The sequence below is a fragment of the Panthera onca genome, chromosome A1 (genome assembly GCF_046562875.1).
Source record: "Panthera onca isolate mPanOnc1 chromosome A1, mPanOnc1 haplotype 2, whole genome shotgun sequence".
NCBI lineage: Eukaryota > Metazoa > Chordata > Mammalia > Carnivora > Felidae > Panthera > Panthera onca.
The window spans coordinates 43,129,196-43,155,873 of NC_138339.1; the positions used below are offsets into that span (position 1 = coordinate 43,129,196).

Sequence of the window (26,678 nt, forward strand, 5' to 3'; positions counted from 1 at the left end):
CTGAGTGGCCCTACTTGGTTCTCACTTTCCCCATTTTTACAGTGAGAGGGATGATAGCAGTTTGGAGCTATTTCTGTTGAAGAATACTAAGAGAGACACCCTCTTCTGTGGGCTCGGCTCAGTGTGGACTGCAAAGTGCTTCGCCAGCCGGGGTCCCATTTGCCTTAAACATCCTTGTGAGTCTGAAAAGGCAGAGGTTTTCTCCCTCCCCGGTCCCTTAATCCCAAGCACAGGCTACAACTAAGCCTTTCTTTTAGAGACATGAATGTCGCCTCATGAACTTGTACTGGCTGTGCAGTGCAATTTAAATGATACCAACAGCAGCTGCTTATTCAGGGTTTGGCAAGTGCCAAGCTCTGTGCTTAGCTCTCTCTGTGTATTGCCTCCTCTGATCCTCATAGCAGCCCTGTGACGTGGGTATTATTGTAAGTCGCATTTTACAGAGGAGGGCACTAAGGCTCAGAGAGGTGAAGTCACTTGCCCAAGGCCGCACAGCAAGAGCGGGCACATCCATCAGGTAGTGCATGGCCTTGGAGGATGCCAGTGGTGGCCCCCCAAGGGCCAGGACTTCCAGTTTGCAAAGTATCCTGACAGCAGGCGCTTGTGGGTTTCTTAACAGCCTTGTGCATTGTGCAGGGTGGGGACCTTCGGAGTCCTGACTCCAGAGTACAAGCGTGTGTTTGTTCCCCAGCGTCAGTTTCCCTTCATTGACTTGCCAAGTGTGGGGTGTGCCATGCATGGGGACATGGCATTGCTGGGTACACAGTACATCTTTGGAAAAGTCATGATGCTGTGACATCAGCCTTGCATTTACTGAGAGAAATCCTCCACGTTTGACAGGCAAAAATAGGAGGCTCACGGTGGCAGTGACCACAGACCCGGCGATGCCACCACTTTACGTTACTTACCAGAACGTCTAGCAGTTTTACACGCAGTACGTCACTTAGTCATCCCAAGAGCCCCATCAGGAAGATATTATTGTCTCCATTTCACACTGGGGGAAACTGAGGCCTGGAGCAGTTACACAGTTTCTCAAGGACACAGAACAGAGCCAGGCTAGAGTCACTTCTTCTCTTGCCAGCGGCCCGGTGGCCCGGCACAGGGCTGGCTTTGTGGCTGTGGGACCCCACACTCAGAAGGGGCCTGTACAAGGTCAATGCTCTGCTATTGCCTTCTGGATATTTTAAATAATTTTGGAGCAAGAATCCCACATTTTGATTTTTTTTTTTTTTGCTGGGCCCTCCAAATTTTGCATCCGGTCCTGCAACAGCAGGATCTTTCTGGGCCATCAGGGGGAAGAAGAGAGAACTCCTGGCTTGCCCCTCACCTGCTTCTTCCTCCCCTGCCTGTCCTAGGCCCTGTTTGATACGCAGAATGAACTACGCACGCACATCCCAAACTTCACCTTCAACCTGGGCTACTCAGGGAAATTCTTCCACACAGGTAAGTGGGCCTGGCTCTGCCCCCACAAGCAACTGCCAGGGGCCCTCAGTATCTATGTCCTTGGAGTGCAGCAGGTGGCTGGCATGCCCACATTGGGGCCACATTTGACCCCTGTGCCCCCCACCGCCATCCAGCAGCCCACAGAGCAGTCACAGCCCCAGGCAGAGGGCATTTGGGAGCAACAATAATACAATAGCCCCCACTCATCCCTCCCTGCCCCTCAGGCTGTGCAGTCTTTTGGGGACGTCTTCTCCCTCTTCTCTCCCCCTTACCTCCGTCTTTTAAAATTATTTGTCCTATGGCTGCTTAAAAAAGTAATTGGTTGAATTTTAAGAACATTACAGAAATATGTAGTACACAAAGTGAGAATGTCCTATAATTGTGCCCACCCCACAGATGGCCTTTGGCATTTTATTTTCAAGTCTTAAGTGTTGAGGTTGAGGGTGTAGGTTGCCTGATTCATGCCTTCCCTCTTCTTTTGGGCTTCCCCCAGTTCCTCAAACGCTGACCTTCTGGGCTGGGCAAGAGAGAAAGACCCCTGAGATGTCTTCTGCAGTACATATTTTCTATAGCTGCCTTCTGCTTAGGCAGAAGCAATGTGGACAGTCTCTCTTGAATTCTAGGAAAAACCCTAATACTCCACAGTTCTGGGGGGCAGGGGGCAGGGGGAGTGTGCAACAGGGTCCCAAAACCAAATAGGGTTGTCTGTATGCATTTTTCGTATTCTCAGCCCTCAACATATCAGAGGTAGTCGTAGCAATATGCATGAGGTGGGATTAGACATCCTGTACATGTTTAAAGAGCTCCGATCATTAAGTAAAAGGCAAATGCCAAATGGCCCGCTAGGAAAACAGGATCAGAGCAGGCATGTCAGAGCTAGGAGAAACCATCGCAATCATTGCCTGTGAACCATGGATTGCACACATGGGGCCCAAGGGCGCCGAGAGGAGAAGGACTTGGCCAAAGTCACGCACTGAGTGAAGTCTACACTCTAGAATGCAGGGCCCTGGACTGGGGCTCTGTCTGCTCCCGTGATGTAGCTCAGGTGACTCTCCCAAGCAGCCCTCTTGGGTGGGCTTGGGCTGCGTACGCCCATCTGCGTGCACCAGCTCGGGCTGGAGAACCTCATGGGGGTGGGCCGGGCCGAGCTGCCTGTGTTCTGACTCTAGGTACTGATGCCGAGGATGCTGGGGACGATTTGCTGCTGTCGTATGTGAAGGAGTTCTGGTGGTTCCCCCACATGTGGAGTCACATGCAGCCCCACCTTTTCCACAACCAGTCGGTGCTGGCCGAGCAGATGGCCCTGAACAAGAAGTTCGCTGTCGTGAGTAAGATTCCCTACAGGGCGGAGCTGGGCGGGCTAGGGGCTGGGCTGGGAGTCTGGACTGCTGGCCTCTCACTGCTTGCGCAGTTCGTCTGATAGCATTTTATTAGTATCTTTATAGCCACTGTCTTTCTGAAGCCTCACAGAGACCCCAAGAGGTGGTTCTCGATATTCTCACTTTTAGATTAGAAACCGACGCTCAGGGAGGCCACATACCAGCTAGGAGGAAGTCCCATCAGGACTTGAACCCAGGCCTGTTTGTTTCCTGAGCCCAAGCTCTTCAGGCCAGAGTGGAAGGCTCAGGAAAGCTGGAGGTGGTGCTCAGGGAAGAGGGAACAAGGCCCAGGTATGGGCTTAGCCTGGGCCCACCACCCAGTCAGAGGCCAAGACTGGCAGGAAATGCATTTGTCCTTGCTCCTCACTCCTGGGAGCTGGAGGGCAAGAACTCTGGGCTGAGAGTTAAGGGTCCCAGCTTGGTCAGTGCCTCACTCCGAGACTCTGGGCACATCCCTTTCCTCCCTGAGCCTCAGCTTTCCCATCTGTACTTGAAAGGCTTGGACCCACTACCCTGCCGTTCTAGCCTCTGATTGCTCTCTCCCATTCTAGAAAGGGAAAATAAGACCCAGTGGGGAAGGAACCCCATGCTCACCCTGCCTTGGCCCTCCTCCCCCCAGGAGCATGGCATCCCCACGGACATGGGCTATGCCGTGGCGCCCCACCACTCGGGCGTGTACCCTGTGCACGTGCAGCTGTACGAGGCCTGGAAGCAGGTGTGGAGTATCCGCGTGACCAGCACGGAGGAGTACCCCCACCTGAAGCCGGCCCGCTACCGCCGTGGCTTCATCCACAACGGCATCATGGTGAGTGGGCCCCCGGCGGCCCGTGGGGCAGGTGCACACGCATTGTCCGGGGAAGCGTGGCTTCGGTGTGCTGGTTAGGGGTTTCAGGCCAGGTTCTGCTGCCCCCTCTGGTAGCCAAGGCTCTCGATCCCAGGGAAGGTAGGCTGCCAGTCTGGCCTTTCGTGAGCTCCTTCTTAGCTTTTGTGATAGGGGATCAGGGGATGAACATTTTTAAAAGGGACCTCTGGTAAGGACTGGGAACAGGCCTCTCTCATTCGTTTGCTCATTTTTTAAAAAAATTTTTTTAAATGTTTGTTTATTCTTGAGACAGAGAGAGACATAGCATGAACGGGGAAGGTCAGAGAGAGAGGGAGACACAGAATCTGAAGCAGGCTCCGGGCTCCGAGCTGTCAGCACAGAGCCCCACGCGGGGTTCGAACTCACAGACCGCGAGATCGTGACCTGAGCCGAAGTCGGAGGCTTAACTGACTGAGCCACCCAGGCGCCCCTCATTCGTTTGCTCATTTAAACATTTTTCATGAACTCTTCTGTCTCTGTCCCTTTTCTAGGCACTGGGGATGCAGAAGTGTACAAAGCCAACAAAAGTCCCTGCCCTTGTAGACCTGATATTCTAGTGGCAAGAGGTAGACAGTGTGCTCATAAGTGTGTAACATGGGTAATGTATGGTCAGATGGTGATGGGGCCATGGAGAAGAGTCAAGCAGGGAAGAGAGATAGGGAGTGCCAGAGGAGAGGAGAAGCTAATTGAAATAAAGTGACTAGGGAGGGCCCTCCTAGGAGTGAGCCATGCTGCCATATGAAGAAAAGCATTCAAGGGAGAGAAAAACGTGCAAAGGCCCTGGGGTGGCTCGTGCTGGGTGTATTTGAGGACCAACTAGGAGGCCAGTATGGCTGGAGGGGAGCAAGTGAGGGGGAGATAAGGTCGGAGAGGTGATGGGCCCGATTGTGTAGGGCCACATAAGGCCATTGGATAGACATTAGCTTTTTTTCTGAGATGGGAAGGTTTGCATGGGGCGCTGTTATGATCAGACTCCTGTTTTAAAAAGATTTCCATTGTTCTGGTTCCTGTGAGTTGCAGACACTTCAGGGGACAAAGTGGAAAGCAGGGAGACACTTGGGGACCACTGCAGTCTTCCAGATGAGATAGTGGTGGCTCGGACCAGGGTGCAAAGTCAGGATGCAATCAGATTCTGGACTTACTTGGAAAGTCAGAGCCAACAGGATCTGCTAATGGGTTGGATGTAAGATGTGGGAGGGAGAGATGCGTCAAGGATGACTCCGGGGTTTTTGGCCCTAGACGCTGGAAAGCTGAATTGTCAACAGTCCAAATGGGGCATATGTGGGAAGGCCAGATTCATGCTTCCATCTGTCCGTCTGTTTATCCATCCATCCATCCATCCATCCATCCATCCATCCACTGACCTCTGGATACCAGGCATTCATATTTTCTCTGGGGATGAGGTGGTGACCACCTGACAGGCGAGTTTCCTCCTCTCTTGGAGTCCAGTTTCATGAGAGGAGACAGAGACTCGGCAGTGAAACCAGTGCGGGGCTGGGCGCACTCCCAGGCAGGTTCTAGTGCTCTTGAGGGGGTTGCAGGTGTGACCGGAAGGGGACCCTCTCTGGACAGACGTTCTCACTCGCCTGTCTCCGTTACTTTTGGGTCTGCTCATTTTGTTAACGGAGAATAGCATGAAGTGTGTAAAATGGCACAGGCCCGTGGCCTTTGGGGGAGAAGACCCCCAAGAGTGGGGGCTGTGTGGTCACACAAGAGGCTGCCTTTTACGAGGAGACACCTGGCCGTTCTCCTGAGGAAGGGTCCTTTGCCATCCGTGCCTGGAGATGCCATAGCTCTCCCCTTCCCCATCCCAGGTCCTCCCGCGGCAGACCTGCGGCCTCTTCACGCACACCATCTTCTACAATGAGTACCCTGGTGGCTCCAGCGAGCTGGACAAGATCATCAACGGGGGCGAGCTCTTTCTCACCGTGCTCCTCAATCCTGTGAGTGCTCCGTAGCCCTTGGCTGGTGGTGAGGGGAGCGGCTGCCGGATGGCGTGTCTGCCACCGAGGCTGGCTTTCCTGGGCCTCGAGAGGAGGGGGTGGAAGCAGGTATGAGGGTCAGGAGTCGGGAAACCCACTCTGCGGCCCTGGCTCTGTCCCTGCTCTGCTGCATGACCTTGGGAAGGCAATCCGAGTTGTCTTTTTTTTTTTTTTCCCTTTCATAATCTTGTACTTCGAGGCAGTAGTGTTAGAATTTTTGTCTATGTTCTCCTTCCAGTCTTTGTATGTATAAATACACGAATGTTGTATATTAATATACATAGTCAATCATGAATCTACAAACTACGTATGTGTGTAATACACATGTAAAATACATACGTAAAATATGATACATATATTTGAACTGTTCACCTGAACTTTCTGGCCCTCTCTTTCCTTACCTATAAAATGGAAATAACCATCCGTGCTTTAATACTGTTCAGTAGATGTTAAGTAGTAGTTGTATTCGGCTTTACGGGGTAACCGAGTACTCCTCGTTTTCCATGAACACTCCACAAAAAAATATAAAAGAACACCCAGTGACTGCGCAGTAGGTCAGCTTCCCGTTTCAGGGTTATAGAAGTTGGTGGTCAGTCAGACCTGGATTCACCTGGTTGTGCCTCAGCCAAGGTCACACGGCGAGTTTCTTAATGGCGCCAGTACACCTCGGACTGGTCGCAGCTTCGGTCTGCGAGCCGCAGCAAGACGGGAAGAGTCAGAAGTGGGGTGGAGGTGCCTCAGGTGCTGACCAGCCCCGCCTCCCACCTCCCCTCCCCTGGAGCAGATCAGCATTTTCATGACGCACCTGTCCAACTATGGCAATGACCGCCTGGGCCTGTACACCTTCAAGCACCTGGTGCGCTTCCTGCACTCCTGGACCAACCTCCGGCTGCAGACGCTGCCCCCCGTGCAGCTGGCACAGAAGTACTTCCAGATCTTCTCCGAAGAGAAGGACCCGCTCTGGCAGGTGGGTGGGGTGTTGGCCCAGGTGTCCTGTCGCAGAGACGGAATGCCCGCCACTCACAGGCACGCACTCCAGACACGGGCTTGGCCCCCACACCCTCGTACTCTCTCTCAAGTGCCAACTCAGGCGCACACTTGCTCACCAGCACGGGCACGCTTGCTTGCTCTCACGCACACGCGTGTACACACCTCGCACACAGACCCACATGCATGCACACTCATGCACACCTTCTGAAAAAGCATTACAAAACTGTAAAGGAACACAGTGTAGATCAAGTGGGGGTCAAAGCAACTGCCTGACCTAGTTAGGGTTTTTTGTTTGTTTGTTTTTTTTAATTTTTTTTTTTAAACGTTTTATTTATTTTTGAGACAGGGAGAGGTAGAGTATGAACAGGGGAGGGTCAGAGAGAGGGAGACACAGAATCTGAAACAGGCTCCAGGCTCTGAGCTGTCAGCACAGAGCCCGAACCGGGGCTTGAACTCACGGACCGCGAGATCATGACCTGAGCCGAAGTCAGCTGCTTAACCGACTGAGCCACCCACGTGCCCCCTTTTTTTTTTTTTTTTTTTTAACATTTTACTTTTAAGTAATCTCCACACCCAATATGGGGCTTGAACTCAAAACCCTGAGATCAAGAGTCACATGCTCTATCAAATGAGGCAAGCAGGTGCCCCGTGTCCTGCTTAGACTCTTAGATAGTCCTTTATGCCCCTTCTCATGCTCATAGGCTCTGTACCACAGGAAAGGGGACTGATGGGAAGGTTTTGGGGGGGCAGCTCTTGGGGACGTAGGCCGCTGGGGGTTGTGAAAATCCAGACACAGAAGCTAAGCTGGAATTGATGGCGGTCTCATAGTTCAGACCAGAGGTCAACAAACCATGACTCATGGGCCAAATCTGGCCTGAAGTCTGTTTTTGTAAATAAAGTTTTATTGAAATCCATCTACACCCATTCTCGTAAGTACTGCCTATGGCTGCTTTCATGCTGCAGCAACAGAGTTGAGTAGTTGTGACAGAGACCAGATAGTACTCAAGGTTAAAATAGTTACTAACCACTTACCAATAGATTTACTAAACTCTGTAGAAAAAGTTTGCTGACCCCTGGTTCAGACACAGCTCATCCAGTTAAATTCAATAAGTGCTCATGAGCTCCTGCTACGTGCCCTGCACTGGGCTGAACTAGGGCTAACCGGAAGTGGTCCCTGCCTGCTCCGCAGCTCGGTGTCCTGAGCTGGGGATGTGACAAGGACACGTGTAGTTACTCTACCTGGCAGCACTGTGACAGCCACATATCCATGTGCAAGGAGAGTCCATTCATTGGGTTTGGGGCCCCTCTAACATTCCTTCCACTGTTGTTTTAGGACCCCTGTGAGGATAAACGCCACAAAGACATCTGGTCCAAGGAGAAGACATGTGACCGCTTCCCAAAGCTCCTCATCATTGGCCCCCAGAAAACAGGCAAGTTTCTCTCCTCTTGGCCGGTGTCCCCCACTGCCTGCTATCTCAGCCACAGATTTTGGGGGACCGCCGTGCACTGAGTCCACTCCCAAGTCATCTTCCCCCTCTTTCCCAGGAAGTGGGAGTGAAGTTGGGATGAACACGAACTGCCTGTCAGTATGGAAGTGGGGAGGGGGTGGAGGATGGGTGTGGAATTTTCCTACCTGTCCCGAACCACCGCCTCAGGGAGCTCTCTCTGCGTCTTCCTCGGAGCCTCTGAGTCTAGGCAGAGAAGCCCAGATCAGCTGTTCTGCAAATTTGAGCAATGGCAGGAAAAACTGGTTCAGTACAAAGAGGACTGGAATCAATTAGTCATGTCTGCCAGAGGCGCAAGAGGGAGAAGCAGTGTATGGTTGCTAAGTCTTTGCCAACAAACACACTCTGAGGCATGAATAGGCCCTCCCATGTTATAGATCAAAACACCTGAGACTCAGGGAAGCTAAGTGACCCCCCCTCCCCCGACACATTCACTTAGGAAATGACCGATTCAAGTCTTGAATCCTTATCTCTATGACCCCCGAAGCTTCTACTCTTAACTAAACTAAACCCTATAGTCTCCTTCTCTTTCAAGATGTCTCCTCCTAGCGTATAAACCATATAGACTCACACACAGGAAAGGAATGAGCTCTCTGAAGGAGGGAGTAGGTCCTGTACAGTCAAGTGGGCAAGAGAGTATGAGTGAGGGAAGGGCACCCAGAAGAAAAGGCATTTGAGCCAAATTTCTTAGCCCTTCAAGAACTTCTTCACATCAACACATTGCAGGGTCTGGAGCTCCCTTTACTCTGCGCTCCTCCCGAGTGTCAGAGGATAGAGCCCAGAACTGGAAACCATCTAGTTCTGGGATTATGGGAAGACACTAATGGATTGGGCATGGCTGCTGGAGTACAGGGGTTGGAAGGATTCTGAGGCCAAGTTCCTGTTTAGTGTTTAGAAGGCCGTGATGGATTACTGATGTCTACAGTGGATGCAGGAGTTGGGATACCCACATGCATGCCTTGTATTTGCCATCCTGGGTTTCATAAAATCCTTTGATCATATAGATGAAGAAACTAAGCCCCAGAGAAGGAAAGGGACTTTCCCGGGATCTCCCAGTGAGGCACGGAGAGCTGGATTCAGAACCTAGGATCCCAGGCTCCTTCCTTGTGTTTGGGGGCTGGGCCCTGGTCTCAGCTGCCTTCTATCCCTGCAGGCACCACAGCCCTCTACCTGTTCCTGGGCATGCACCCAGACCTCAGCAGCAACTACCCCAGCTCAGAAACCTTTGAGGAGATCCAGTTTTTTAATGGCCACAACTATCACAAAGGCATCGACTGGTGAGTGGCCCTTTCTCTCCAGAGCTGGATGGGAAGGCAGTCACGGAGACTACCTGGGAGGAGGTCTGCTCTGGTCACAGCAGGAAGCAGCTGGCACTTACTCACCCACAGCCAAAGTTCCTGTAAACAGGGACAAAGCTCAGTGACCCTTGGATCATGATGTTGGCGCCTTGTCACCAGCTGGGACGTTTGATGAGGAAGCCCTTTGCCCCTTTACATTATCACCTGGGGTCAGAGACTGCTGGAAGTCCGAGCCAACCCCGCCCTTGCTTGCCAACAAACATCCTGCGTCCCATTGGACCGATAGGGACTTGTCCAAGGTCCCAAGAGTTGAGGACAGAGCAGGGGCTAAAATCCAAGTGTTCTGACCTGAGAGCTGGCCCTTCTCAACTGTGTTTCTCTGACAGTGGAGCCGGGCGGTGTTCTTGTGAGCCCTTCAGAGGGGCTTGCTAGCCCTTGGGGGGTTGCCTGGAGAGGTGGTGGTTGAAATTGCAGCTTCCCTCCAGAACCCGTCACCCAAGGTTACCGCGGGGTGTGGAGCCTACGTGGGGAGAGTCTTACACTCTGAGTCTTTCAGTGTGTATCTTTCTCCACTATTTGCCTTTTCTTACCCTATATGTGTATCATTACTCTTGTTTATTATGTTAACATCAGTGGTTTACCTGGGCGGAGAGATTATGGGCATTGTTTGGGGAGGTTTTTTTGTATTTTTCTCTCTTTCTTTTGTCTATCATCTCTCTCTCTCTGCCTACCTACGTGCCTACCTCTAATCTCTAATGTGTCTACTGTCTCTTGTCTAAAACCCGTTGTAGCCACTGGAAATCACCTTTCTTCGGATTTTAGGGAGGTAATATGGTGCGACACCCTATATTCAGCAACACTGTCAGCAGGTCTGGGATGGCACCCCATTAGCAAGCACCCCAATAGCACATACATCAGTTAATGTGTCTATAGCAAACTCTGTGAATATTTACTAATAAGTCAGGTTTTGCTGCCAAATGGCTTTGCTACAAATGTCGGCGGGGGGTGGGAAGGCTCTGTTTTCAGAGCTTTCTCAATTTCGGTGTTACAGACAATGGTGGGTGTACAGATGCTGTTTCATAAAGAAAATTCAGAGATACACCTGAAACTAATATAACACTGTATATTAATGAACTGGAATTTTCAAAAAAACAAACAAACAAACAAACAGGAAAAAGAAATAAATAAGAAAATTCAGAAATAGGAGGGAGCTAGCTATTCTTCGGCCCCATTCCCAAGATTTTGATTTTGTCGGTAGGTATGGGGTGGGGTGCAGGAATCTCACAGGCTCCCAGGTGGTTCTGATAAAGGCGTCCCTGGGACCTCCCTGGAGAAACCCTGTCTCACAGGATACAGGAGGGATCCTACAATCTCACCTAAGGTGGGTCTTTGGGCTTTGGCTCCCATGAACCCCTGAAGTTGTACTTCTTTTTTTTTTTTATGTTTATTTATTTGTTTATTTATTTATTTATTTAGAGACTAAGAGTGTGCTTGAGCGGGAGTGAGGGGAGGGCAGAGAGAGAGGGAGAGAGAGAATCCCAAGCAGTCTCCCTGCTGTCAGCACAGAGCCCAATGTGGGGCTGGCTCTCACCGCAAGATCATGACCTGAGCTCAAATCAAGAGTTAGATGCTTAACCAACTGAGCCACCCAGGCACCCCTGTGTTTGTACGTCCATTTTGCCTGAGTAGATGCCCCTGGGAGGGTCTGGAGTGTTGGTTTAGTTTTCCAAGATGTCCTCAACTCAGAGCTGGTCCCAAAGGACTGGCGTGGACATTACTCTGGGTGAGATACAGGAGGTTTATCTGGAAAGCCATGAGGCTGACCTATGTGAGGCCGGGGAAGGGTGTGGCTGGCAGGAGGTGACACACTCCCCCTTTCTTTGTCTCCTGGTTCACAGTGACAGCCTAGAAAGTGCCGTTCTAGGTCAGGAAAGAAACCCTGTACTCTGGGGGCAGCTAAGGGTGCTCCTCCAGTCCATGCTGGCCCTTTCTGGGGTTGGAGGTGTCCCAGCTCTCCCCCTCAAGGCAATGGGAGTTAAGGCCCTGTCAGTTTAACTGGGAGCATCTTGTTTAGGTTCAAAGACGCGACCCCCATCCCATGCCTTACAAGCCATATCACTTCCGTAAGTCTTCATATCCTCCTGACTCCAAGGTCCCCCCTGGAAAGGAGTGGATTCGAAAATGGGAGACTGCCGAGTGGCCGTGTTTGCAGAATCCCTACCAGAAGCGAGTCCGTGGGATCACTGTGCTCTGCTTGCTTTTCGAAGTTCTACCCCCAGTGACCCTCACCTCACTCTCTCATGCCCCCCTCATGAGTCTTGCCTGTGAGCTCTTCTGTCTGGGCTTCCTGCAGGTACATGGAGTTCTTCCCCATCCCCTCCAACACCACCTCCGACTTCTACTTTGAGAAAAGCGCCAACTACTTTGATTCGGAAGTGGCGCCCCGGCGGGCAGCCGCTCTGTTGCCCAAGGCCAAGGTCCTGACCATCCTCATCAACCCAGCAGACCGGGCCTATTCCTGGTACCAGGTGAGCTGGGGCTGGGGCGGAGCCCTGGGTGGGGGCACGGGGCTCTGTCCACCACGCAGCTACTCACTCACTCATTCAACAAACATTTAGTAAGCACCTACTATGTGTCAGGCCCAAGCTAGGAACAGGGTGGTGGGTAAGAATGGAGCCCCTCCTCCACAGTGCCTCCAGCCTAGTAGAGGAGACAGGCAGAAATCCACGACGCATCCCAGCTGGCAGTGACCTGGCCACCCTCCCAGCTTCATCGCGGCTCCTGCCTCTGATTCTGACCAATAAGACGTGGAGGCTGGTTCCACCCTAATGAAATGGAGGTTTGCTGAGCAGTGACCATACTAATTGGCCTCCTCACTGGGCACTGGAGGGGGTGGGGGGGAATTCAGAGAAGGATAAGGCATAGGACTCCCCATTCATGGCAGAAGCTGCAAACACCAGATCAGGTAAGGAATTCACCTGGACTGTTGTCTGTGCCAGAGAGGGTATGACTCCTACCTCCTACTTGACTATGTAAGAACTAGAACTTTCTTTAACTTCAATGACCTAACTTAATTTTTTCGAGCACCATTCCACTAGGCTGACAGGAAAGCTTAGACCTGAGCCTTTTGAGGGTTTCCTCCCCTGCCTGCCAATCTTCCTGGGATTGTGATCCAGTGCCAGGGTATGGGGGGTGGGTAGCTGGTCCACCAGCTGGTCCTGGATGGCCTCCTCAGGCCTGACCACTTTGGGAACTTCCCTGCCACCCTCTGAGCCTGTCTGTCTGGGTTCTTCAAATGGCCAGCCACTTCCTCTCTGGGGCTTTGGTGTGTCCACGGAGCCAGCAGGTATAGACCCTACGTGCTCTCTGGTCCCACAGGGCCCCCTTCTCTCACTCCCCACCCTGAGATGTATATGAGTCTCAGTGTGGGTGTGGGGGCTCATGAGAGTTACCCCTAGTGGGCAGGTTCCTGATCTCTGGATGCTGAGGGCCCAGGACATTGTTTTAGGTGGTTCAAACATGGCATTTTCCCCGTTTTGATTCTTTCCCAGTCCTGTCTTAGTCTGCTCGGGCAGCCGCAACACAATATCATGGATTGGGGGGCTTAAACAACAGAAATGTATTTCTTACAGTTGTGGAGGCTGGCGGATTCAGTCCCTGGTGAGAGCGCTCTTCCTGCTTTCAGATAGCCACCTTCTGACTGTGTCCCCACAGGGCAGAGGTGGGGGCGGGGGGAGGAGAGAGAGGGAGGGAGGGGGAGAGAGAGAGAGAGAGAGAGAGAGAGAAAGGACAGAGGGAGTGTTCTTTGGTGTGACTTCTTATAAGGGCACTAATCCCATCATAGTGGCCCCACTCTCATGACCTCATCTAACCCTAATTACCTCCCAAAGTTCCCACCTCCAAATACTAACATTTACGGGGTAGAGCTTCAACACATGAATTCGGGGGAGGGGACACACATATTCAGTTCCTAAAACCGTCTGATTTCTATAAAGGAGACATTCTCAGTTTGGGGTAAATGTCTCTTCAGTCCTTTCTCACACTGCTAAGCTCTGTTTTCAACAAAGAGAACACAAGCTTTGGGCCCAGGGCCTGTAGCAGACATTTGTATCTGGCTGGCATTTGAGAACGCTGCTTTATTTTTATTGCTTTTATGAATGATTACCTTCTTTATGTGACAACTGATTCTGGTTATCTATTTATGGAGGCAGTAGAGAGTTTTATATTGAAATAGATTTATGTGCATAAGAAAGATGAGTCGACGTAAATCAAAAGTATATTGACATTGGCACACGCAGGCGGTTTGTGGATATGGCAGAAATCCGAGAGGTGGTGAGCAGAAGACCAACATTTGGAAACTCTGATCTAGTCCAACTCCCGTCTTGCAAAGATGGGAAAGCTAGGGCTCCAAGGGCCATGTCTTCCCCAAGTCAAAGAGCAGTGAGAGGCAGAGCCAGAACTTGAACCCATGGCTGCTGGTTCTAGTCCAGAGTGTTCTGGCCACTCCACGGCTGCCGCCCCAAGAAAGCCTCTTCCTTTGTGGCCTTCATGTGACATTCTGACCCTCTCCCCTTGCACACAGCACCAGCGAGCCCATGATGACCCAGTGGCCCTGAAGTACACCTTTCACGAGGTGATCACGGCTGGGCCTGACGCGTCCGTGAAGCTGCGTGCCCTCCAGAACCGCTGCCTGGTCCCCGGCTGGTACGCCACCCACATTGAGCGCTGGCTCAGCGCCTTTCACGCCAACCAGGTAGCTGCCTGTCCCTGACCCTTGGGAGGGCGCTCACAGTACTGGCTTGTGGCAGCTGGCAGAGAGCCTCAAATCTCGTGTCAGTCTCAGGGCCAGATATGCCCTCATTGGCGAGCTAGACCTTCGGGGTCTTCCAAGGTTTCATTTTTATTATCCCAAGGCTGATGTGTGAGAATCCCCTGAGCCCTTGTCCCATTACAATGGGTTCTATGTCCCTGAGGGGACTCTGAAAGCCCTGAGGTAGGGCTACCTTCCTCGGAGGAGGGGAAGGATATGGTGACGTAGTGAGAGCCTGGTCGGAAAGGTAGGCAGGGTCAGATCACAGGCATTTTAGGGAAACCCTTGGAGGGTTTATGCAAGAGAATGAGAGGCAGAGAGGTGCGTGGTAGGGTTGTGAGGGGCAAGCTGTGCTTGGGTGATAGCTTCATCTCTAGGAGAAGATGACATTGGTCCAGGGAAGCTGGCAGAGAGCTGGACTGTAGAAGACTGAGGCGTGGGGACACCTGCCATTCAGAAGTGGAAGATAAGGTAGAGGCTATAGAGTGCAGAGTCCCCAATTTGTGACTGTGGCTGCTGACCAGAAGATGGGGAACCTATTTGCCACTAGAGTAAACACACACCCATATCATCCTTCTCTTTTTTCTCTTTCTTCCAGATTCTGGTCTTGGATGGCAAACTGTTGCGAACAGAACCCGCCAAAGTGATGGACACAGTGCAAAAGTTCCTTGGGGTGACCAACACTATTGACTACCACAAAACCTTGGCGTGAGTGTTGCCTTGGCTTTTCGATAGGGTGATTTTCTGAGCAGACACCTGGACCAAAAAGCCAAAGGCTTGAATGATTATGGAAGAGACACAGATTAGTTAGAGTTAGCAAGTGTTAGGAAGCATGCATATCCCTGATAGCTGTCTAGCAGAAAAGCTAATATTAATATGACCTGGGTCATATTAATAAAGGTATCAACTCAAAAAAAAAAAAAAAAAAAAAGGAGGTGATGAATATGTTCTACTCTGGTCAGTCCCAACCCTGGGGTTTTCTTTTCAGTCTGTGCTGAACATTTTCAGAATCTTTTACTGAAGTAAGTTAGACTACCATTAAGCAGCCCCAGTTCCCCATAAGGGTTTCTTAGCATTAGATTTTGACTTAGTTATAATTTCAGGAAAAGGAAACTATAAGAATTGGTGATGGGTCATAATCCCACTCACTCAGAACCTGGCACAAGTGCACTGAGAATGCCCTCCCCAGATTGAGTAGGTGCCAGCCTGTGATGCAGGAGCTCAGGGCTAGGGAGTTGTGTCTCCTAGTGCTATGTCCCAGACAATGACTCATGCGGCTGGATGGAGGTGGGGGGGGCGGGTCTCAAGAGAGGGAGGAATACAGTCACCTTCCCTGGCTACCTTTCTGGGAAGGTCATGCGGTAAGAATGTTCCTTTTCACTCTCTTGGAAGTTGAAGGTAAAGAAGGTCACCTTAAGGCAGACAGGAACAGCAGCTAAGGGAGGGCTATGGCATCAGAGATGCCTGGGTTAGGATCCCAGACCTGTTGCTTCTTTAGCTGTATGACCTCGGGCAAGTGTCTTCGCTCCTTCAAACCTCACTCTCCTCATCTGTAAATTGAAGACAAAGGTGATAATTCCTGCCACCCAAGGGTCACTGTATTGAACGAAGCATGCGTGTGGAACTCATAGCTCAGTGCCTGGCACGTACTGATGCTCAGAAATCCTCTCCATCATCGTCTTCCTCCTTTATGCCTACCCTGTGACCCATCCAGAAACCCCTGTCTCCCTCACCAAATGTGAATTCTGTTTCCTGGCTCTTCTCATGCCCAAGAAGCTCCGAATGGTTCCTGATCTGGGGTTGAATTCTGATGCCAGCATGCCTCCTCCCCTCCCCTTGACAGCTTCAGATCTCATCTCTCCCCCACAAAAGCCTTCGAAGGCCCAGCATGACTTCGAATCCTGAAGGCAGTCTTGCTTTGCCATTTCTGAAATTTAGTCCAAAAGCCAGAACTTCTCAGTGATGAGCATGCTTAAGTACAACAAAAATCCCCCACGAAGCTTTTTTTCCCTGTTGGGTTCTTGGGTGAAGTTGCTCAGCCCTGAGTAGGAGAATGCTCAGAAAAGATTTCCCAGGATCCTCTGGGATTCTGTTATGGGTCGCTGAAGGGACGGACTCACGCTGCTCCACCAGGACAAGAGAAGGCTCAGAACATGCGAGCTGCCTTCTGCTAGGAAGAAGGGGCAGGGCGTTGAGTGTAGCCCAAGGGCAAAACTCGGGCCAGCAGATCCAAACACCAGCCCCACACATCTCTCTGTGGGTTCCAGAGTGTGCTTGGGGTAGTGGGTTTCATGGTCTAGGCTTTGCCCTTCCTGGGGTCTGTGAACGTTGCCTTAAGGTGGGAGGGGGATGGGCTGGGCCAGCTCCCATCCACAGGCTTTCCCCAACTCCACAGGTTTGATCCAAAGAAAGGATTTTGGTGCCAGCTGCTCGAAGGAGGAAAAACCAAGTGTCTGGGCAAAAGCAAAGGCCGGAAATACCCAGAGATGGACCTGGATGTAAGTGGATGCACTGCCTGTGGCAGCTGGGTAACTGGAGGGGGTCCCTGGCTGGCGGGGATCCCCTCTTCCCTTTACCATGCACTCAGCACCTTTTTTTAATTTTTAATGTTTATTGCTTTGTTTTTAGAGAGGGAGACAGAGTGTGAGTGGGGGAGGGACAGAGAGAGAGAGGGAGACAGAATCCGAAGCAGGCTCCAGGCTCTGAGCTGTCAGCACAGAGCCCAATGCAGGACTTGACCTCATGAACTGTGAGATCACGACCTGAGCCAAAGTCGGATGCTCAACCGACTGAGCCACCCAGGCGCTCGGCCATGTGCTCAGCGCCTTAATGGCCTTGGCATTTCTTGGATGGTGTTCTCTTATTTATTTATTTTGAGAGAGAGAGCGGGGAGAGGGCCAGAGAGAGAGGAGAGAAAGCGTCCCAAGCAGGCTCCGCACTGTCAGCCTAGGGCCCGACGTGGGGCTTAGTCCCACAAATCGTGAGATCATAACCTGAGCCCAAATGAAGAATCAGATGCTTAACCGACTGAGCCCCACAGGCGCCCCTTGGATGGTGTTCTTAAAAGGAGGAAATAGAAGCTAGGACATGGTGGGTCAGGAATGGCTTAGTCAAGTGAGTATTTATTACCTTCTGCCAAGGGCTGAGTGCTGTGGGCTTTGAGGATGATTCAGACATGTGCTTTGCCTTCAAGGAACTCCTAGTCTAGGAGGGAGACTAGTCACACAGACCAATAAGATGCAGGCCAGCAAGTGCTTCACGCAGCAGGGGAGCTGCACACAAGTACTGTGGGAATTCAGAACACGGAGATGCCACTGGAAGCTGATGGGGCGGGGGGAGGGGTAGGGGTGGGGAGGGGCTCTAGGGTTGGGCCTGTGAGGACGGGGGTGACACCGGACCTGGGCATAGAGGAATCCCTATTCTTGCAGGAGAGAATGGCGTGTCCAAAGGATGCAGGGGAGAGGTTGCACGCTGTGACTCTCAGTTGCCCTGGTTTTAATTAATTCTCTCTTTTCTCCCTATCACGAGAACTTTTACCTTGTGTAATTGTATTTTGGCGCCCTGCCCTATGAGTTTTCTCTTGGAAGCTACCATTTTCAGAAAGACTGTGAATGAAAGGTGTATGGGTGGACGCGGACAGAGTGGTGGGGAGGGATCCCTCTTGAATCAGCGCGTCACTGAGCTCTGAACTCTCCTTCCCGTTCCAGTCCCGCGCCTTCCTGAAGGACTATTATCGGGACCACAACATCGAGCTTTCTAAGCTGCTGTACAAGATGGGCCAGACACTGCCCACCTGGCTGCGGGAGGACCTCCAGAACACCAGGTAGCCACGGCCACCTCAGCCAGACTGAACGTTTGCGATGGCCTGGACGGCCTGCCGCATGCTGAGCCAGACTGACCTGCAGAGTGGGGAGCTGGGCCTGGGCTGGCCAAGCACTTATGAGCAATACTCAGCTGAGGCCCAGGCGGGGCCAGGAGAAGAGCCCAGGCAGGTCCGCAGGCACTTCAGAGCATCCAGTGCCGGGTCTGTGGCCTACAGGACCTCCTTAGCCACCAGGGGTCCGTTCCGTTCACAGCCTTCCATGGGGAGGCCACTTCCTGTTGGGGGGAGGCCACTTCCTGGTAGGAGGGAGTCCGTGAGACTCTTTTCTGTCCCTCACTGTGTTCTACCAACCACACCCTCCCCATCATCCCATCACTCCCTGCCCCGGGCAGGGTATCCCCTCAGTATTAGCTGCCCTATTTTCCCCGTCCTCCAGACAATAGGGAGAAGAGCCCAGCTGGGCCTTTTGCCAAACCAGGGAGAGAGACTGGATGCTTCCCTGACTGTTTTGAGCCAGGCACTTCAGAGGGGTCAGCGGGGGACCCAGAGTCACTAGGCTGGATGTGGGGGTGGCCACCTCAAGAGAACTCCGGACCTCCGCACACATTCTGGTTAATACTTTCACATCTCACCTTCCCTTTTGGGTAAAGAATCGCTGATTCCTACAGTATCCACCCAGTCCTTGGGGCCTTCTTCAGGACCCCGGGGCACCGCCATGCCATTTGGACCCAGAGACCCAGGCCTCCCTACCCCTGTTCCTCACCCTGGGATATGACGTGTGGTGTTTCCTGTGGTAAAAGACTGAGGCGGTTCAGGAGTCTGCCAGTATACATGTCCCAATGTACATATGCTGTCCCCACGCCCACCCAACCTTGGCCCCTGGCAGACACTGGGCAGAGTGGGTGAGACTGCTGTCCATGGCTTTGCCCCAGCTACCTGTGGCCAAGGGCTCCTAGAGACCCCCTTAACCCCCTCCCAAATACTAAGAAGCTAAAGTATTTTAATATTTTGTTTTTTCTTGGTGCCAGAGTTTATACCCTGGGTGCTGGGGTCGCACTGTGTTATATATATATATATATATATATATATATATATATATATATATATAATGTGTATATATATATATTCTATTTTTTTTGGTTGGGTTTATTTTTAATTCAGTCATACAAAATGGTGGCAAGCCCCAGTGTCACATCTCAGTGCTAGAGAATGGGATGGTAGGATGGAGGAGGGCGTGTGTCTTCATATGTCCGGGCCTCCAGGAGACAGTTTGGAGGTGTCCCTTGGAGAGGTCTCTGTTCCTTCCCCAAGTGTCGCGGTTGTCCTGGGGCTACCGCGGGTGAACTGAGGTGGTGAGACGAACAGGAGAGACCTACTCCCTCCAGGAAACCTGGCTTCGTGAAGTGCAGTGACCCTGGAGGAATTCTGGCCAAAGGCAACAGCAGGGCTGGGGCGGGAGGCTGGGGGGCCGAAGGCCAGCCTGTCCCCTCCCCCTCATATGGTGCTAGGTTGGGAGCTGCCCTGGGAGCCGGACTGCCCGCTGGGACCCACTGAACTGTCTCCAGGCCCCCCTCCCCCCACCCCAGACCATGGGATCTCGGGGCTGTTTTCTGGTTAGGGTCTGCTCCTACCCCCTTCTTTAACAATGTGAAGTGACGAAGGCTGGGCACCTGTCCCCAGCCCCTCCCACTGCCAGGTTAGCTTCCAGCCCACCTCCAGGAATCCCTTTCTGGAGCGCCTTGTCCTGTTCGGAAGACTCTAGCATCTTGGGGCTGGAAGGGTCCTTTGACGGGTATGGAAACAGGTCCAGAAAGGGGAGGCGGCCTCCTTGGCCGATGTCTCAGAACTGGGTGCACGAGGAGCTGAGAACTGAATCTGAGGCTCCTGATTCTGGGTCCAGTGCTCTTCTTCCAATGCCACACTGCCTCTGAGCCCATCCTTGGGACCCTACTCTGTGCCAGGTTCCTGTCCCTCCCTCAGTCACACCCGTGGTCATTCCAGGATAGGGGACAAACCACTCCTTCCCAGCCAGGGTGCCTTTGAGCCTTCTCAGTTCCTGATCTGCATTTGCAGTCCTGCCTTGCTCTCCCTAAGAGGTCTTTCACCAGTGTGCGGGGGGCCGGGTCTGGCTGAGCTCTGAACCCGTCCCCTCTTTTCAAGTTCTTCCCTGGGTGGATACTCAGCAGAACAGCTGCGTGTGGGTCCGCTGTCCTGCAAGAGAAGCCTTCCCATCATGCTTCTCCTCGGGGCCTTTGAGCCTGGGAACCCCGGGCAGTGTCGACCCCGCCGGGGATGAGGAACAGAGTGCCTGAGGACAGGGTGGCGTGCCTGCTTGTACGCCTGTGAACGCTTGCTGGTGCCACGGCCCAGACTCGCAGGACGGGGTCTTCCGTAGTGCACACCCCAGCGTCGTCCCCCACCTTCGAGCTCCGTGGCCTGTGAAGAGCTCGAAGCTCCCACCTGTTGAAATGTACCCTCTGTGTCTGGATGCCTGCTCCCACCTCCGGGAGCTCAGAAGGCCTGGAGGGCAGGCAGCTCCATTTCTCTCCGCCTCTGGCTCCAGGAAGGAGGGGGCAGTTTTGAGACCCTGTGGGACCCTGTGGGAGCAGAGGAAATATTGGAGCATTTTGTCCAGGCCCTTCTGGGAGGCTAGGGACTTGACCTGCCCCATGTTCTAGGTCTGTCTGGTCACTGCGACTTCCTTTCCCACTGATGAATCTTTCTTGTGGACCCACTGCCAGGACCTGTGGATATTGGGGAGGGGGACAGATAAATCCCTCTCGGGGCTCTCAGCTACCGAGCACACAGATCCTCCACACGAGAGGCGCAAATGGGTACAGCATCGCAGCATCTTTAATGTTCGATAATTCACTGTGTTTGGCCAAAAAATAGAGAGAGAGAGAGAGAGGGAGAAAGAGAAATAGCTTAAGTCATGTAGCTGACTCCACCATCCATTCTGCCATCTTTTCCACGAGCCTTTGCTGGGGGAGGGCACAGGTGTCATGGTCACCTGCAGCTGCCCGAGTCACCTGGGGTTCTAGAGCCGCCCGTAGTGCAGGCATCTTGTGCTTGGAGGGTGAGCCTGAAGTTTAAAGATGGGCCTCTTCCAAGCCTGTGCGTCGGAGGGCCAGCGCCTCCGGGGCCCAGATGAGGGAGCAGTGGTCTGTTCCCAGTGGAGGAAAACTAGGCTGACCCCCCAGAGATTGGTGGTCTCAGTGGGGAGGGGTCCCCCATGGGTTTGTTGGTAAAGGAGCAAGTGAAAACATGTTTTGCCAATTATTTTATTTTGAACACCCAGTACCCTCCATCTAGATTTCAAATGAACACGTTGTCGCGTTTGTTCTCTCTCTCTCTCTCTCTCTCTCTCTCTCTCTCTGTGCGTGTACATTTTTTTTCTGAATTAGTTTAAAAGTAAGTTGCTGCAAATATCATGAGACTTTACCAAAACGCTTCCGCCTGGGTCCCCTAAGAGTTAGGACGTTGTCCTCCATAATTGGCCTGTAGCACACCCAAGACCGCAGTGATTTCCTAAGAACATCCGCTGTTCAGTCTATATTCACTTGTCCCCCAGGTAACTCATACCTGGTTTGGGAATCAGGATCCTGTCAAGGTGCATATATGGTACCTTATAACTGTGGTTGTCGCTCAGTCTCTTGAAATGCTGAAAAATTCTCTCTCTGCTCACTTTGATTTTTTTAAATGACGTTATTTCTGAGGAGAGCAGGCCTGCTGTCCTGTCCGAGTCCCACATGCTGGATCATTTCTTCATGGTGTCATAGAATATGTTCCTCCAGCCCCTGTCTTGTCAAGGGGAATTCAGGCCGTATGGATTTTTGCCTTTTGTGCTGACTCGACAACTTCATCCCGGCCTGAGATGCCCCTCTGCCGTCACCTGTACCAAGTGCCAAACCGGCAGAAGGGCTAGATGGGGTTCCAGGAGCTCAGGGGAGGGCAAGGGGGTGGCCATTGCAGCTGGCCCTGGGTGCCCCCCGGGGGGAGGAGGCTGGGCCCTCTGGGAAGGAGATGTCTCTGGCTCAGAAAACCCTGTGCTACCTGCTCTGATCCTGGCGATGGACCACACGGCACCAAATAGAATCAATCTCTCTCTCTCTCTCTCTCTCTGTCTCCCTCTTTCTCTGTTTTGTGGCCTCCTGGTTTTTACTTCCCAGAGGCCCATGGTCTGTGTGCACTGGAGCAGAGCCAGGCCCCGGGGATGCACCAGGGAAGGGCCTAGCTGGGGAACTGCCTCCCCCAAGCTGTGGTGTGAGGAGAAGAGCACTGGGCTGGAGGCAGGAGATGTGAAATTTCGTCCCAACTGGGTACATTTAGTAGCTGCGTGACAGTTTTCCTCCCAGGGCCTCAATTTCCCCACTTGTAGCATGAGCAGATGGGGCTAAAGCAGGGGTTTTCAAATGTCAAAGAAGGAAGCGGGTCTGCTCTAGGTGAAGTGAGGGTGGAGGGCCCAGGCCCCTGCCCTCAAGGCAATGCCGGGCGCCTGGTTTGCAGCCCCGGGCTGGCTGCCCCCCCAGGGCTTGCCCTTGCCAGCTCCGACAGCCAGAGATGTTTTTAGTTCCCACAGGGGACGGGCATGGGCTTTGTGAAGGGTCATCGTCAAGGGCCTGGGGAGACTCTGGCTGTGTTTTATCCTAATGAGTTCATCCCTCCCTCTTTCCTTCCTCTCTCTGGCCCTTGAGGAGAATGAAGGAGGAGAGGGTTTTCTATGACTGTGCTAGCTTTTATTATAAGCAAGAGGGCTCCTTTTGTAATTTGTGCATGAAATTCATGTCATTTCCTGGGGAGAGGAGAGGGCTGACTGGAGAGGGTGGGGGGCACACTAGGGGAGCAGACAGAGGTTTCCTTCCCTTGTGTGGGGTGGGGAGAGGGGGGAGAGGGGATGCTACCCAGCTCACCCGATCAGGGCTCTCGAACCAGCCGTTTTGGGTTGTGTTAAAAGTGGGAACCTTCCTCCATTAATGTACAATCTCGAACTAACTGCTAATAAAGTGGGGTTCTATTTGTATGCACTGGTCATGTCTGTCTTGTCTCTCTGAACTTTTTGAAAGGCCTGCAGGGGAGGGGTGGAGATCCAAGGGGTCTGCACCACAGCCAGTGTGGCCACCCTGTGGATGGTGACGGGGGAGAAGGCATTTTACTCTTTGATGCTGTTTCCCTCGTCTCTGAGGGACATGGAGGAAGTTGGGCTCACTGGCTGTTCCTGGAGAACCGGCTTAAAATGCAGATCCCCAGGCCACACTTCCCGAGAAGTGGCACATCTCTGGCAGATGTGGAGTGGGGCCCAGCCATCTGCATTGTAACCTCCAGCACCCTGAGGCACCCCGTTTTGGGAAACCCTGGCTTTGATCGATGAGTCCTGTGGATTCTAATTAATCTGGAGAGTCCCACTGTCTGAGCAACCAAACTGTGGTTAAAACACGTGACTGTCTAGCCCTCCCAGCCTGATTGAGGGCCAAGCTTGACAGAGGCCCCGGCCCACCGTCTACAACACAGGGCTCTGGACCTGCTCCCTCAGATCCCCCTGCGAAGCCTTAAATTCCTGGGCACCCCAAAATCCACTCTTTCAGAACCTTTGGGAGTGGGACCCCACGAAGTGCGTTTTAACCCCCCGATACACAGGAAGATTCGGGAACACTGAACCAGGCCACTGAGTGCGAGCCAGAGAAGGTCCACCGGCACGTGGATGGCTGTCGAGGGGCGAACGAGGGCACAGCTGGGAACATAACAAAATGCCAGCCTCCGGGCACGAGGGCAGCACCTGCAGGGACCCTTGAAGTTTGTCAGCTGGGAGCTTGGTACAGGTCACCAACAGTTTGTGGCTGGAGGCCGCACTAATGGGAGCAGTTCCAGAAAGTGTGCTACAGAAAGGAGCCCTGTGCCAGTTAAGGGGGTCAGGCTGCATCAGAAGTTTTTGAATTTTAAAATAGCTAATACTAATTTTTAAAAGAGAAAATTGGAAACCAGGTAAAGGCAGGGGTGCTCCGGTTGGAGTGGGGTCAGGGTCCAGACTCTAACCAGCTAATTCCTCCTCTCTGTCCCCCATACTATCTTGGAACCCTAAAACTCTTTGAAACACATTGTGAAAATCCAACCCAGCTGCTCTCAGAGGTCCCAAGATGCTGCATTTCTTTCTCTATTATTTATTTTTTTCATTTTATATATATGGAGAGAGAGCATGAGTTGGGGAGAGGGGCAGAGGGAGAGAGAGAGAGAGAGAGAGAGAGAGAGAGAGAGAGGGAGAGAGAGAGAATCTTAAGCAGGCTCCATGCTCAGCACGGAGCCCAATGCAGGGCTCGATCCCATGACCCTGGGATCATGACCTGAGCCGAAATCATGAGTTGGACACTCAGCCAATGGAGCCACCCAGGCACCCCTCAAGATTCTGCATTTCCAATAAGTTGGGTGAATAAAGGCATATTAGACTCTTCTCCCCTAATTGAGGAGGAGTCCAGGGAATCTGATACAGTCTAGGCTCCCCAAAGTAGGCATTTCCCTCAGTGAAGCCCTGGGTCATGTGCATAGAGCAGTGTGTTTCATAATCGTAAAATACTGGAAACAACCTAGGTGTCCATCCACAGGGGATCAGCTAAATAGCCTAGTATCGCCACAGGCTGGAAGGTGATGATGCAGTTGAAAATAATTAGCTCCGTCTTCAAGTCCTGCCAGGAAAATTTCTATGAGATTGACCTATAGTGTGACCATTTTTGGAAAGAATGCTACAGTGTATATTTTTCCTGGGACTGTAGATACATAGCTCCCACATCAAACTGGGAACTGGCTACTTCTGGAGGAGGGAGAAGACACTGGGAAGAGGGGGAAGGTTCAAAGGGGACTTTAGCTTTGGCTTCAACACTTTTTTAAAAACATAGAGGGGACACCTGGGTGCCTCAGTCAGTTAAGCGTCTGACTTTGGCTCAGGCCGTGATCTCACGGTTTGTGAGTTCAAGCCCTGCGTCAGGCTCTGCGCTGACAGTGCAGAGCCTGCTTGGGATTCTCTCTCTCTCCCTCTCTCTTCCTTTCCGTGTGCACATGCTCTTTTGCTCTCTCAAAATAAATAAATTAAAAATAAAAAGATAGGATATTTGTGTATCATTTTTGGAATGAAAATGGGCTCATAGAAAGGGGGCTTGTAAGGATGATGCCATGAAGGCCACACCGCTGGCCTTGACCCAGCAGTTCGCCGTTCGGCCCCCATCAGAGCCCCAGGCAGTGGGGGGAAGTTCTCGCTTTGCCACAGCTATCCTGAACACCCGTCAAGATCCTGAGCGGAGGATCCTGACCAGCTGTGAGACTTGCCGACAGTCTCTGGCCCTCGGAGCCCAGCGCCCACATGCTAACATACGGGGGGGTTAGAGCCCACATCAGCAGTCCTGGACAACCCGACACGGTATGAGACGGAGGCAGCTGAACACCTGTGAGATTTCTGACAAAAGCATAACACGGATCTAGCCAGCAGATACATCTCTGTTGAGAGACGATTTGCAAAATAACCGGCCTGACGTCTAAAAATGTCGTGGTCGTGAAAGATAAAGGCTGAGAAATGGTTCAGAATTGAAGGAAACTAAAGACACCTGGCAATCGCATGTCATGGGTGACCCTGGAGGGGCCCCAGACCAGGAAAACAATTAGCTATAAAGGACCCTGTAGGGACAAGTGGCAAAATGTGAACGTGGACTGTGTGGATTGGATAGTAGTATTGTATCAGTATTAAATTTCCTAATTTTAATTATTGTTAAGAGTCTGTAATTTTTCTCAAGAAGTTCACGCCGAAGTATTTACAGATAAGGGGGGAGAAATGGAGTTCGTAGTTTGACTCACCCTCTAGTGGGTGGTTTATCCGGTGCAGTCTAGACTGTGTCCACCTAGGGGCAGTCTCTCCCCAGCTTCTCACAGCTAGAGTGTGGGAATGTCTCCACCGAAGGCTGGGCTGGTGGTTAATGGAGGTGGGGTAATATTATTATAAATAATAACATCAATAAATTATGTGAATACTACAAAGCATTTCTCAGTGTGTCAGGCAGGCCCTCTGCTTGTTAAGGACTACCTCTTTTAACCCTCGCAACAGCCCTCGGAGGTATTAGCATCATCCCCATTATATAGATGAGGAATCTGAGGTTCAGAAAGGTTAAGTAGCTCTGCCAGGATCACACAGCTGGAGTCGTTGGTCTGTGAGGCCCCACAGCCTGAAGCCCACGGGGCTCTATTGTGCAAGCTCAGGCACGGAGCAGGGTAGAATCTACCTCTACCCCACATTTGGTCCCCAGCCACTAGGAACTCTGGACCATGGGTTCCCAAACATCCACCTGTGCCAGACAGGGACACTTCCTGCCTCAGCATCAACCGAGCGGTTCCTGAAATTCAAACACCTGGCCCTGCTGCTCCAGATTCTGATTCAGGAACTCTGGGAAGGGGCCAGGAATCTGTGCTCTACCAAGTTCCCCTGGGGTTCTGTTGTGTCATCAGAGGCCGGTGTGAGAAGTGAGATGATTCATTTTCAGAAATACCGAATAAAAACTGTGCTGATTACCAATAGGTTTACAACCTATTGGAAATATGTACGAACGCCCCCCC

General features: G+C 52.1%; 1 protein-coding gene across 6 annotated transcripts in view; it reads left to right on the forward strand.

The window, feature by feature from the left end:
* NDST1 (N-deacetylase and N-sulfotransferase 1) overlaps window positions 1–23,112 on the forward strand; it is a 63,063-nt gene extending 39,951 nt beyond the window's left edge. For all 6 annotated transcript variants that reach the window (XM_060634713.2, XM_060634708.2, XM_060634712.2 and 3 more), the window contains 12 exons: window positions 1,356–1,443; window positions 2,613–2,767; window positions 3,442–3,627; window positions 5,499–5,627; window positions 6,451–6,633; window positions 7,990–8,086; window positions 9,315–9,438; window positions 11,813–11,987; window positions 14,042–14,212; window positions 14,868–14,977; window positions 16,665–16,767; window positions 17,977–23,112. In XM_060634713.2, the coding sequence (XP_060490696.1) occupies window positions 1,356–1,443; window positions 2,613–2,767; window positions 3,442–3,627; window positions 5,499–5,627; window positions 6,451–6,633; window positions 7,990–8,086; window positions 9,315–9,438; window positions 11,813–11,987; window positions 14,042–14,212; window positions 14,868–14,977; window positions 16,665–16,767; window positions 17,977–18,096 (1,641 nt within the window). In that variant the 3' untranslated portion in view covers window positions 18,097–23,112. The remainder of the gene's footprint in view (window positions 1–1,355; window positions 1,444–2,612; window positions 2,768–3,441; window positions 3,628–5,498; window positions 5,628–6,450; window positions 6,634–7,989; window positions 8,087–9,314; window positions 9,439–11,812; window positions 11,988–14,041; window positions 14,213–14,867; window positions 14,978–16,664; window positions 16,768–17,976) is intronic.
* The last annotated feature ends 3,566 nt before the right edge of the window (window positions 23,113–26,678 follow it).